The sequence below is a fragment of the Tinamus guttatus genome, unplaced genomic scaffold, assembly GCF_059628265.1.
Source record: "Tinamus guttatus ecotype Peru unplaced genomic scaffold, ASM5962826v1 Tinamus_guttatus_pri_ptg000044l, whole genome shotgun sequence".
Lineage (NCBI taxonomy): Eukaryota > Metazoa > Chordata > Aves > Tinamiformes > Tinamidae > Tinamus > Tinamus guttatus.
The window spans coordinates 546,176-559,039 of record NW_028288578.1 but is presented as its reverse complement, the minus strand read 5'-3'; the positions used below and the strand labels follow the sequence as shown (position 1 = coordinate 559,039).

Genomic DNA, 12,864 nt, shown 5'->3' with positions numbered 1-12,864 from the left:
ATGCTTAGAGCTTTGCTCTGTATTAACAAAATACCTCCGATAGCCCCGTTTCCCCTGCCCTTGTAATAATAGATGCTGTTTGCTCTGCAGGGACTTGGCCCTTGCACTAACCTGCGGTCCAGCTACTTTTTTTTTCTGCCTGATTGGCCTCCTATTTCCTAATGATGATGAAATCGGGTTTTGGATGAGAGATTCCTCATGAGAAGGCTTGCTGTTATTTAAGTAAGATCATGAAATCCATCCTTAATGAAAGGACAGGAGAAAACCCTTCCACCAAGTTATACTGAAGCCTGAGATTATCATTTTTATGGGTTTCCAATCTTTCCTGCCTCATGTCTTATCAGTGAATGCAGCTGGAGGCTTCAAAAACCCTCCCAGCTTGCTACTGATTTTACGGGGCGAAGATTAGAGATGATCGGATAGTAAATTATTCATTGCGTTTGATAGCACTGGGCAGAAGGGAATATCCAGACAGAATTCCTCTCCCTTTCTGCACCTCGCTCATCAGGATCCTGGTTACTTGCCACTCCAGCAGTGCCAAGGCCTTTTCCTTGTGCTCGGAAAGCATTGGGAGCACAGCCTGTCCTCTGAGTAGGCCAGGAAGCCAAAGAGGGCTCATTAATACTGGCTCTTTCCACGGCCTTAGGGCTGAACTGGAGGCAGGGAGGGATTCTAGGGTCACCTGTGGTTATTTGGTTTGATTCCTTCTTGGTCCAGGGCAAGCTGGGACAGTTCAGGTGGTGGTTTAGCTGCATTTTTTAAGGCTGCAAGACTTTAAAATGTGCGGTCAGCCTTGTTAATAGCGCTAAACCTATTGGCCTTCTTCACGGAGGTGGAGAGAAGAGCAGAGAGCTCCAAAAGGGACTAAATCTACCCGTTAATGTACAAAATAGCAGCTGCATGCAATGCTGCTGGACACTGGGTCATTCTCTGAGCATCTGCAATGGGGTGTCAGCCACGTTTTATGAGGTCCAAGCACTGCAGTGGGGTATCAACCACATTTTAGAAGGTCCCAGCATCTGCGGTGGGGTGATTGATTGCTGGTCTGACTGATCGCTCTGTTTAGCAAAATGCTCCTCTGGTGATTCACTAAAGGAGTTAGGAGGGTTTTTGAGCAATATCTCCTACACATCGTGCACCATGGAAGAGTTTTGGTGTCCCCTGTCCCACTGGGTGCTGCTCCTGCATAGGGATGGCAGCTGGGCTGGGAGACCAGCTGTGGTGGGAACAGCCCCAACATGAGTCCTGGGGCTCCAGATTGGGATGGATTTGGTGGCTCAGCAATAGGAGAACTTGGGCACAGCCCTGGCACTGCCATTTTGGGAGGGGAGGGGACATTTTCAGCAGGAAGCAGAGGATGATCCTTGCAGTCCTTGCAAAACCAGGATGGTGCCTTCAGACAGCAGTGCCAGTGAATGGGTTAGTCTGTAATTAAATAACCCACCACCGAAATAGCTAACTCATTGCAGTGCCCCTCTGTCCTGCCAAGCGTGATCCTGGCCGACCCCGCTGAGGAGTCCAGGCTACAGAAGGGCCAACGAGTGCTCCCCACAGCAAGGAGCAGGACCGCAGCCACCACGGGTGCAACCTGCAGCCGTAAGGGCCTGCCAAGTCTTTGTTTCAGGGGGTTATTCCAGAGGAAAAATATCTTTTGTAGAGAAAAATGCCTAATTAGCATCAAAGGAAATAAACAAAAAATATCTGAGCACTCATTAAAACATTTTTTTTTTTAAGGAAAATATTCTCATCTTTAGAGGATGTTCAGGCTTGTTCTTATCTCTTTTCCTTCTTCATTTTTATGACTCATTCTGAGGAAGGAGGAGGAGATGGAGAGGATGAAGGAGAGAGAGAAGGAAGGAAGGATGGAAGGAAGGAAGGACAGAAGGAAGGGAGGAAGGAAATGAGAAAGAAAAATAACCTCCATAAAAGCTCCACAGAGCTCCACAAAAATGTTCTAAAAGGAACCAGCATCTGTGTTTAGGGCCATATCGAGCAAGAATAGCTTTTAGATTCGGGAATGCCTTTGAGCAGATGTTAATTTGGGCTTAAAAAAAGACATTCATTTGGAAAAAAAAATGCCATTTTGGGGAACACATCAACATATCAAGCCCTAGTTTTGTAGAAGACTCGCTGTTTGGGCAAATACCTCTATGAGTCCTTGGGAGAGAACTGGACTGGGTCTGGCTCTCTTTGCGCTTTGACTGTTTGCCTATCTGCAGGGTGATGTTCCCCTTTCCCTGCCTCACATTCCCTCACCTATAAGACAGAGGTGCAAGGGTTTGTCTCGCCATGGGTCCTCTGGGTCCCCTGGAGCCGAGTAGACCAGATGCCCTGGTGTAGGCACTGTCCCTCTTGGTGATGGCTCAGACACTATTTTGTTTTGGTTTCGTTTGGTTTCGTTTGGTTTTCTCAGGGTGGCAGCAGGACTGGGTACTCACAGTTTGGTGATTTTAATTCATTTGTTCTAGACAATTGTTTTTCATCTGGGTTGTGCCAAGCGGTAAACAACAAGCAACTACCCGGGAGCACAAGCTCTGCACTCTTCCTCTGAATGGATAAAATGCAGATACGTCAGTGGGCAGCCAAAGTTCACTCTCATTTTTACCCTTTACAAGCTAAACCTAATTCCTTATTATTTGTAACTGAATGGTTTTTATAGGGCCATATTATGGGCAGGTCCCTGCTGTGCCTCATCTTTCCCAGGAACAGCACAAAGAAGTTCCTGGCCTTGAAGAGTTTGCCAGCAAAAAAAACAAACCATCAGGGCTAAGCAAGAGGATTGCCTCACCTTGCAGGTGGGTCTTGCAAGTCGCAAGCTAACTCAAGCTCATTTCTGGAATAAATAGCATGCCTTTAGATCCAGAGGAAAGAGAAGGAATGAGCAGAGAACAACTCTTAAATTTCCAACAACTTAAATTACCTTGGGAATAACTGCAGCCGTGAGGGTGGGTGTGCAGCGAGCTTCCTTGTTAAAGCCATCAGTTGCAGCGCTGTTATCTGTCGTGATTCACCGTGTGTCTCTGCCTCTTCTACAATCAAGAAAAAAAATGGAAACAGTCCTAAGGGCTCAATGAAATGAGAACTATGTGTACTCTGTTTAGGGATTTTGGTAATGATCTTGATGGAGCAATTGGTGTTGAGCACGGCTGAAGGGGCCATAGCCACCTTGGGGGATTTCAGGTCCCGTCAGCTTGACCGCATTCCCCGAAATCCCTGGCCTCTCAGGAGAGGTCTCCCTTCTTCCTTCTTGGTCAATGCGTCGCTTCTGGCCCCTTCCAAGCCCTAAGGGTTCAGTCAGGTTCAAGTTACCTGCCCCCAAATTCCCAGCCCGCCCAGGACGCGCGGCCGGAGGCACCTCCCTCCAGCACGTCCCAGGGCCGGATTGGAATAGCCAGGTGTGAGCAGCGGCCTCCCTCCCCGACGCGCTTGATAACTCACCGCTCCTGCCCGGGGCTGCTCACCGCAGCCCTTCCCGTCCCCGCTGTTGTCCCTGCCGTCATGCCGACCCTGCGGCTCGTCGCCCTGGGGCTGCTCCTGACGCTGGAGCCTGCCTCGTGTCAGGAAGGTGAGCCCATCGCTCCAGGGAAACGGAGGCACGGGGCAAGTGAAGGCTGCACAGGGCACGCACTGTGTCTCTGAGCACGGGGGGGACCCCAAAAGATCTGTCTGGGGAAGGGAAAGGGGAAAATGCCATGCTTAGAGCTCTGACTTCATGTACATGGGGGCAGAAGGGAGGTTTGGTGCTGCAAAATCTCTCCCGAGGTGAAGCATAGGCAATTTTCCCCTTATTCAGTTCAGTGCTGAAACTTAGAGCAGAGATTTATCTTACCTGGTTACACAGAGGTAAAAACAGCTCTGATTTATCTCTGCACTGCGATGAGTAATTTGTTTTCTTAAGGCTTGCTTTTTCTCTCTCTCTCTCCTCCCGCTCTTCCCCAGAAGAGCCCTGCGCTTGGTTGCTTTCCCTGCTTGCTGAGATCTCATATATTCTCCTGTTAATCTTTAATGCCAATCGCTGCTGAGGTGGCAGGGGGAAATATTTCCTTCTGCAAACTGAGCTTCCACTGCCTTGCTGAAGACTTGATAGAGAAGTTTCCTGTTGCTGTCACAGTAGTTTTATGCCATTTGTGGGAAAAAAAAAAGGGAAAACATGAAAGAATATAACCAGGAGTAATTAAAACTAATCTGATCCTGCCAAAGTCCTGGAAAACTCCCTCCCCCTTTCTCCTCCTGGTGCCCCAACCTTGACTGCTCTTCCTGCATTTGTTTACCAACTTGCTAAGGATTTAACAGTGTGGGGTCTCCACTGTCAGCAGGATTAAAAGGTTTGCTGTTGCCTTGAAGAGGGGAAAGAAAAAAGGTTCAGAAAGGGTTTAGAGCCTGCAGCAACTTTCTTGGACGTGACAGAGCACAGGGAAGGGCCAGTTTTCCGAGTGCTAGAGGAAGATGCGTCAAGGCACGTGCATATGTATTTAAACAAGCCTGGAGTATGAAAGAGTCACAGCATGGGCAAGAGCTAATATTGCCATTTTCCTTGGTTTTGTTCATGCCTGCAGAGCCACGGACTCTGATGCGTGGCCAGCACATGGTTGCACCCGAATTGCTTATTTTGTTCAAGGAAAAAACCTTGGCGGTGGGAAGGGGGTAGCTTGGCCCTGGGGCACGTCTCGGTGGCAAGGAGATGAAGGTGGGTTTTGGAGCAGGATGTCTTCAGCCTATGGAGCATGGAGAAAATGTTCAGGCAAATTTTTTTCTCACGTTGGGTCATGCTCCCCAGGGCACGTGCAGCCTATCCCCATGCCGCCCTTGGGGACACCACTGTCCTCGCTTGAAGGCTCATGAAAACAGCTGCTGGAGTGAGAGTTCACTGGAGAAAAAGCACCTGGGGCCTCCCAAGACTTGCTGGCCGGAAGTCTCCTACCCATTTAGCTCCTGTCCTGAGCAACCGGGAGATGCAAGTTTTGAGAATTTGGTCCCCCCAGTACGGGTTTATCCAGCTTGTTCTTGAACTCCCTTAACCTCAGCAGCAACCTCACTAAGGGCTGGACCCGGGTTTCACTTCTGAGGCTCGCGTGGAAAACCCTGGCCCCAGCAGGAAGAATTAAGCACAAATAATAAATAAATCCAGCAGCCAAGGACAGGGTGAAGGAGGAAGCAGGGCTGGCCAAAGCCAAGGGTGGATTTTGTGGGTGTCTCCGGGGCTGCACCCATGTGCAGGACCTGCTCCACCGCTGTGGATGCCCCAGGGCAGTGCCCAAGCCCTGTTGTTGCACCCAGCTCATCCCTTTCTTACTGGCAACACTAGCCGCTGATGCAGGCGGATTTCAGCCAGAGCACACTGAGACAAGAGGGAATTTCCGCCTATATTCCTGTGAGTGCTTTTGGCCCTGGGACTCCTCAGTAAACACATTTAAGTGCTTCTTCTGGCTTGCTCCAAGCTCTCAGTTTGCTAAATCGAGTTGTGTTTCACCTCCACAAGGAAAATGGCTCTTTGCTGCTTTTGTTTTTCTAAAAGCCAAGGTCCTCTTGAAATGATGTGACCCAAAGATCGGGGGCTCCTAAAAAGCAATCATCCAACAGTGATGGCATAGCTGTCAGCAGCAGACCCAGTGAGTAGCTGAGTGTGGATGTTTAGCTTGCAAATAGAGTTTGCTTAGCTCGCTTTATTGCCTCCACAAAAGATCATTTGTGGTTTATGGCAGAGATTTGCCTGCTGCAAGTGCCCAGCTGCTGCATGCCTCCAGCACCAGAAGGAAGCTGTGGGACAGCAGTGCTTGACAAGGCTGAGGACACTGGCTCTGCTTGCCATGGTCATCCCCGTGCTCTGTGCCTTTGCAAGGGCTCCCAGCATGTGGGTTGGCAGCTGGCATGGAATGGGATCTTGCATGGACTGAGGTCTGATGCTCAGTGGCAGGGAGCTTTCCACCTTCCCCTCTGCCCTTCCCAAGCTGGGCTGCAGCTGGGAGGTTTGATTTATGTGGAAAAGTTCATTTTTAATCAACAGAAACAAGAAAAACCTTATCCAAACAAAGTGATAACCAAGTCCTAAGAGGATGTGACTGCACATTCTTTCAACACTTAAGGATGGGTGTAGGTATGTTTGAGTATGACAGTCCATGAGAAGAGTTAAACAAGCAGTTCAAGCAAAAGACTGGGAACTAAGATTTTCCTTCTCTCTTGGTGCTGGCCTTGAGTTTCTTCTTCATCCTGCATTACATCTCACAGCCCTCCTGTACCTCTGTGAGTGTTCATGGGACTAGACTGTGGCTTGGGCATGGTGACGAAGAGCAAAACTCATTTTCCAGATGTTTTTTGCAGACAGACCTGTTGAACAAGGCCAGGCATGTGATTGCATACTAGAAGTGAAAGTGGGTGATGTCTTGTCTGGTCAGGGTTTTGCTTCCTCCCGGTCGTTCTCTAGAAAGCTTCATGTCCCGACGGACAAGTCAGGTAAAGGCAGTGTTGTCCTGTGGGAGGGGGGGATCTGGTCAGTGAGGGCCCAAATGACAATACACTGGTTTCATCAGCAAGGTTGTCTTGCAGGTCCCTACCCTTCACTCCTGGCCATCTCATGGCTAAATAAAAACAAACAAACAGAAACAAACTGTATAGCGCCACTATTTCAGGATGCTCATTTGACCAGACAGTATTTGGAAAATAATGAGGAGCATTGTCTGTGGGACCTTGGTATCCAGAGTAAACAGTTGGTTGAAACCCCTCTTCCTTCTTCCCCGCAGCACTTTAGACAAATACTATAATTTTATCAGGTCTATATCTTCAGCCATTAGTAACTCTGGTGTTTGTCCTATTTAACACAGAGACCTTTTCTCCTCCTTTGCATTTATCCACAGGTGTTTAAGAACTGTTCTTTAGATTTGCTGTCTCTGCACGTAGCAGTATTTGTGCTTAGGCTCACGTTGTAAGGACAGCCAAGGTCTGCCATACCGTTCACAGGAGCCCATACTAAAATGTCTGTGCTCTTTGGGAAACTTTCCCCTCAAATCCCCTCCCGATTTCTTCTGTTCTTGCTGTCAGTCAGGGGGTTTTCTTCAGTTTCCCCCTGCCGGTGCTGCTGCCATTGGTTAAGGACTGTGCTGGTTTAGCAGCATCATGCCCTGCTTGGCTTTGCAGGTCTCAACTCCTGGCTGGACACCACTGACGCTGGTACGAGGAAGCTAAGGTGAACTAGTGAAGTGCAAGGAGGTGCTTTTAATACATGTTGTCCTTTCCTTCTACAGCCCGGGGCAACCTCCAGCCGTGGTCGCAAGGCGTCATCGCAGTGGTTGTGTTCCTTGTCCTGGTGGCCATCGCTTTCACGGTCAATAAGCTCTGGTGCAAGGAGAAAGAGTAAGTGCTGGGAGTGCCAGGCACCCAGGGGTTACTCTGGGCTTGGCTTAGCTCTCGCAGTCCTAATGCCTCTGCACAGATCTGTGCTAGTGCTGGGAACACAGTGACCATCGCACACAGTGAATCAAGGGTGGATGGAAAAGACTGCCCGTCCTGTGCTCTGATCACAGCTGCTTCTTGTAGTCAAGATTCTTCCTGGCTGTAATGTGGAGCAAAGGGAAGGAGGATCAGCAGAAAGAAGTATTTGCCTGAGCCTTGTTTCCTAAAGATTTAGGATGGGTGGACTGAATCTTGAACTGAATTTTACTATGGCTGCCTCATGAGCTGATTCCCTATAAGCCATCAGCGGAGAGTAAAACCCTTCCTGAGAAGTGGGTGCTTTCATGGCTTGTTGATGACAGCTCCCCTGGCCTTATTTCCAGTGCATCTGCCATGTGTTTGTGGTGTCTAAATCGTACTCATGCAGAGAACCAAAGGGGAAATTGATGAGGTTTTGCCAGGCAGCTCCCCATGTGGAGCCTGGGGCATAGAGAAGCTAAGTGGACGGATCTGAGCCTGTTGGAGAAGGCTGGGCACTGCTGTTCACCCTTGGTCTCCGCAAGCTAAAAGAGCACAGGGCCTGCTGCTCCTCCCAGCTGACCCATGGCAACTTGCTAAGCTGCAGTAACTTGATCTTGAATCTGAGCCCAAAACCAAGGGAGAGACAGAAGAGGGACTATAGCCTTGTTCCCAGTCACTGTCCCAGTACAGGCACTTTGGGCTTTGCACCAGCAAGAGGTTTCTTACATGCGTGCAGCTGTGCAGCCTCTGCAGGCACGAGAAGAAGGACCTAGTAGGACCTAGATGCATCACTGTGCCCATATCATCTTCCAGACATTCAGCTCCAGTGCAAGCAAATATATATGTATACATGTATTTGCTTATATATGTGCATATATTAGCATATATGTGTATATGTATCTTCTGATTTCTAACCATTTTAAATGTCTCTGGAGACATTCTGTAGAGGTTGACCTGAGCTAAAATGCAGTCTTTGCTTGCCAAAGAGAAACCATTGCTCCTAAACTGAGTCACAGGAGATTTACACCCACAGACCAGGCGTCAGAGGTGGTGTCACCCACCCCTGCCCTTGCTTGCCCATTTTGGGCTGCCTCTGCCAAGGAGCCCAGAGGTGTCCCTGGCTCCAGCACTAGGGCTCGGCTCTGCCAGCGAGGCTGGTGAGGAGGCCGGGGGGGATGGCAGCTTGTTTTAATTAATCTGGCCTGTCTTCAGAAGAGATGCTTGCAAAGCTCAGCAGCCTGGCATGTTGCCAGCTTGGCACTGTCACTTTGACAGCAGTTATCAGCTTAAGTCACCGCCTGTTTATGCCATTCTGTTCCTTGAAAAAGTCTCGGAAATTGCCCTTTAGCGAGCGCTGAAGGAGGTAGCGACGTGCATGCGCAATGCACCCGCGTCCACCCGCCACCTCCAAGCCCTTCTGCATTTCTGGGGCCATTCAGTTCATGGACTCATTCCAGTCTGTGCTTTTTGGCTCCAGCTGAGGCTGTTCCTGCCTTGCACTTCCTTCTACAAAGGATTCAGACCTAGATCCAAATGGAAACCCCTGAGTCGTGCCTGTGCGGATGTACCCGCGCGCACAGACGCACCCTCCAGACGGCCATGGGACAGTCTCTGCACTGTGTGTCCACTTGGGCTGTTGGTGACTGTTTTGCAACAGGCCACAGTGAAGAAAGCTGGAAAAACCTGTTAGCAGGAGAGAACAATCCCAAGTATTGATAGATGAGTCTTACTGAGAGCCGCAGTGCTGTCACCAGCCCAGGCTGGTGATGGGAGTGCCAGCAGCAGGCACACAACTGGGTTAAGATGGACCTGTAAGAGCCGAGTCCAGGATCACATGTTTAGCTGGAGGTGCCTCTGACTCACAAGGTCACTGGTGTCTAAGAAGTCCTCCCTCCCTGGTGTTGGCAGGAGCCCCAGCTGCTCTTCCCCTGCCCATGTCTGCAAGGCCTTTCCTTTGTTCTGTCTCAATTCCTACCAACAGGCTCTTTCTTCCCTCCCTCCAGGGAAAACGTTGAGGAAGTGGTGAGCATCGGAGACAAGCATGAAACTGTCCTCTCCAACGGCCATGAAGGGAGATATGTAACAACAGCAGCGGACTTCAGGTGAAGGCCTTGCTCAAGACCTTCTCTCTGCTCTGGGCATGCAGAGCCACAGCTTCCCTCCCACTCTGGCTCTCACAGACCCCGTGTACCTGGTTATTGTGGCCAATATCCACCACAGGGGCAGAGAAGAAGGTAGTGAGGAATCATCCAGCCCTCCCTTTTCTCTGCTCCTTTCTGCAGCCAAGACTCACGGTCCACCCCTTGCAACCTGCTACACTCTGTGTTTTTTTAATGCTGCATCACACCTTTGAACAGGGGAGGTCAGAGCCTCCAGACTCCTAGGTCTCTCCAGACCTAGATCACCATAGAAGAATAGAATCACAGAATGCTTAATGTTGGAAGGGACCTCCAGAGGTCATCTAGTCCAACCCCCCAACACACACAGGGTCACCTAGAGCACGTGGCACAGGACTGCGTCCAGGCGGGTTTTGAAGATCTCTACAGAAGGAGACTCCATGACCTCTCTTGGCAACCTGTTCCAGTGCTCTGTCACCCTCACTGTTAAGAATTTTTTCCTTAAGTTCCTGTGGAACTTTCGGTGCTTCAGTTTCTGCCTGTTTCCTCTAGTTCTATCAGTGGCCACCACTGAGAAAAGGGCAGCACCATCCTCCTCACTGCCTCCCTTGAGGTGCCTATAGACACTCATTAGATCCCCTCTCAGCCTTCTGTTCTCCAGGTGCTGGGTGTCAAAACAGTCTTCTCTATAAATTAATCTGCCCTACGTGCTCTGGGATTCGGTTGTCTCACTCAGAGAGGGATCCCTACCTCCAGCCCAGCTTTTTTCCTTTGCAGATAAATAGTTTGGGAATGAAAAACCTTTAAGATTCTATGGTGACCTCCATACTTGACTAACTTCTTACTTTGATACTGCTGCAAGCACAATGTCAATCAGGACGTGTCTGACATGCATGGCCTTACAGTCGGACTTGATGATCTTGAAGGTCTTTTCCAACCCTAATGATCCTATGATTCTATGGTCAGGGTCCCCAACAATACCTTGGAGGAAATTGTTCTTGCCAGAGTCCAGCCTCACCCTGGAGTGAGCTAACTGCCTGTGCTTTCCTCTTCCATTCCAGGTCCAAAGAAAGTGAGCATACCTACGAGAACTTTGTGGAGCCTGAGGAGAAGGTGGTCACCACCGCAATGTAGCACATGCCCTGACGATCAGCCCTTGTTCTTCCTCTCCACCCCTCACTTTGCTTCCCTCTGTCATGAGGGACATTTTCACAGGGACCCTCTGCACTGACTTCCCCCATACATGACTGATACCTCGACCTCTGCAAGTCCATCATTTTCTGACCTTCTCCCTTTCTGTGTCCCATGTGCGGGATGGCTCATGATGTTCTGCATCTCAGCAAGGCTCCTCGGAGCCTGGTGTCCATGCAGGGGTCTGTCTCCAGGAGAGTGAGATCTCTCCTGCTGTGGGATCACCAGACCCCATAGCTTACGCTGATCTGTCCTGATCCCAGACATGACCGTGGGCCTGGAGCCAAGCATGGGAGTCTTATGTTGGTTGTGTGATCCTGTGCCAGCCCTGAAGGCATTTCAGGGGGTCTTATCTGGCTTAACCTAGAGGAGGGAAGGGGAAAGGCCTCCAAGAAAGCAGCCAAAGCCTTGGCACCGATGCAGAGAGAGGTCAGGAGAAACTCACCATCCTCTCCACCACTCCAGGCACAGGAGAGCCTGGTCCTGAGTCACGGATGCCCCTACCCAATGGCATACCCAACAGCCCCAGGGCTGGTTGTCCCTTCACTGACACATTGACGCTGTCGCCTCTCATTGCTAGCTCTGCAGGGACCCGGCTGCTCTGGATATGGAGCTTAATGGGGCAGAGGGCTCCTTCCATCCCTATCTGCCCCCAGCCCTCCTGGAGCTGCTGATTGAAATCTGCACTCTTCTTGGTGTTTAACCTTCCTTTGGACAACCAAAGGCTCCGAACCGAGCATTTTGATTTCAGAACAAATATGTTCCTCTGTATATATCACCCCTGTGAGCAATAAAGGGAGTTGTCCTTCAATACAACAGCAGCATGACCACAAAGAGGATCATTTTTGCTAATCACGCAGAAGACTTGGTGGCATCCACCAGCACTCCCAGCTGGCGGATGCCTGCAGGCAGGGTGAGCTGGTGGATGCCTGGCGGAGGGAGCCTCTGGGATGGAAGGGGTGTTCAGGGGCCAAGAGTGGTCCAGCCCTGCGCTCCCCGGGTCTGAGCATTGCTCCTCTCCTGTCCTCATGGTCCCTGCTTGGTGGGACCCATTCGTTACTTCCTAGCTCAGACTGCAGCCCAGAGTGCTCTCATGTGTGTCTGTGAACAGACAGGGGAGAGGAAGAGGAGAAAGCTTATTTTGCTCTGCACCTTATTGCTTTGCAATGGTAAGAGGCCAGTGCATCCTTTCCTGGGGGTGGAGGGAGAGACAAGATGCCTCCTCCAGCCCGTTTTCCATGGTTTTAACCTACAGGAGAAGGACTAAACAAGGACTGTGCCATGTCCTACTGGTCACCTGCAGGAACACTTGAAGGGGCAGCACTCCTGCTGCTTCCCAGGCGCAGGCTCTGCTCCTGGCCTGGGGGTGAAGCTCACTGCGCGTCACGCCTGGCTGCAGGGACGGGCAGTGCTTGATCCTGCTAGGACAGCGCCTGCTCCTGCCCCAGCCCACGGCCTGGAAGGGCCTTTGGGTGCAGGTGAACCTCATCCCTCTTCCTTTGCCATGAGGGAAACTGCAGCATGGCACTAATTCAGCACTTCCCCGAGGATGCTCTGTGAACAGCGGTGCCTGAACAATGTGGGCCCCCGAGCACAGGCCCGGGGCAGAGTGGGCACCTTGTGCAGGGCTGGGGGACATGTGAAAGGCATCTGCTTCCCTGGTGTTGCTAGGAAGTGGTGCCGGCTCCGCTCCAGGCAGTGCCACTGGCTCCAGGGCTGCCAGATGCTGGCGTGAGCTGTTCTCTTGGGCTGTTCATTAACCAGCTCCCTGTGCAAGGGTCTTGTTTTGCTGAAGGAGGGATGGCACTGGGGAATGGATCAGGACACCTTGCATGGCTGTGGGATGATGGCACCTGCCAGGGTCACCATCCCCGGAAGCAGGGGTCCTTTCAAGCTGTGGCATCCAGAGACTGAAACTCCTGGAGAAGGTGCTGGGGAGGATGCTGAACCCCTGTAGCATCTCTCTTTCTGTCACCCCTGTGCATTGCTGACCATCACCTTGAAGGCAAGGGGAGATGTTTGACCTGCTGTGAAATGCCAGTTTGGGTAGGCTGTGATCTGCATGGTTGGAAAGTGTGGGGACCCCTCGCCTTGCTTCGGAAGGAGCTTTGGAGGCTGGTTTTGTAGATGCAGCAGAAGCAGGAGCTGG

The 12,864-nt window shown here is 50.8% G+C and overlaps 1 protein-coding gene across 1 annotated transcript; it reads left to right on the top strand.

Moving 5' to 3' along the window:
- The first annotated feature begins 3,498 nt into the window (after positions 1–3,498).
- Positions 3,499–10,781, top strand: PDZK1IP1 (PDZK1 interacting protein 1). Its single transcript, XM_010212804.2, has 4 exons — positions 3,499–3,565; positions 7,239–7,347; positions 9,411–9,509; positions 10,586–10,781. Exons 1-4 carry the CDS (start codon positions 3,499–3,501, stop codon positions 10,656–10,658), a joined length of 348 nt encoding a protein of 115 aa, XP_010211106.2. The 3' UTR covers positions 10,659–10,781.
- The last annotated feature ends 2,083 nt before the right edge of the window (positions 10,782–12,864 follow it).

What these genes read in the sequence shown, in the direction of transcription:
- PDZK1IP1 (XM_010212804.2), top strand. Translation starts at nt 3,499, where the DNA reads ATGCCGACCCTGCGGCTCGTCGCCCTGGGGCTGCTCCTGACGCTGGAG. An exon ending in GCCTGCCTCGTGTCAGGAAG is followed by an intron (nt 3,566 to 7,238) that starts GTGAGCCCATCG and finishes TTCCTTCTACAG; the next exon opens with CCCGGGGCAACCTCCAGCCG. An exon ending in CTCTGGTGCAAGGAGAAAGA is followed by an intron (nt 7,348 to 9,410) that starts GTAAGTGCTGGG and finishes CCCTCCCTCCAG; the next exon opens with GGAAAACGTTGAGGAAGTGG.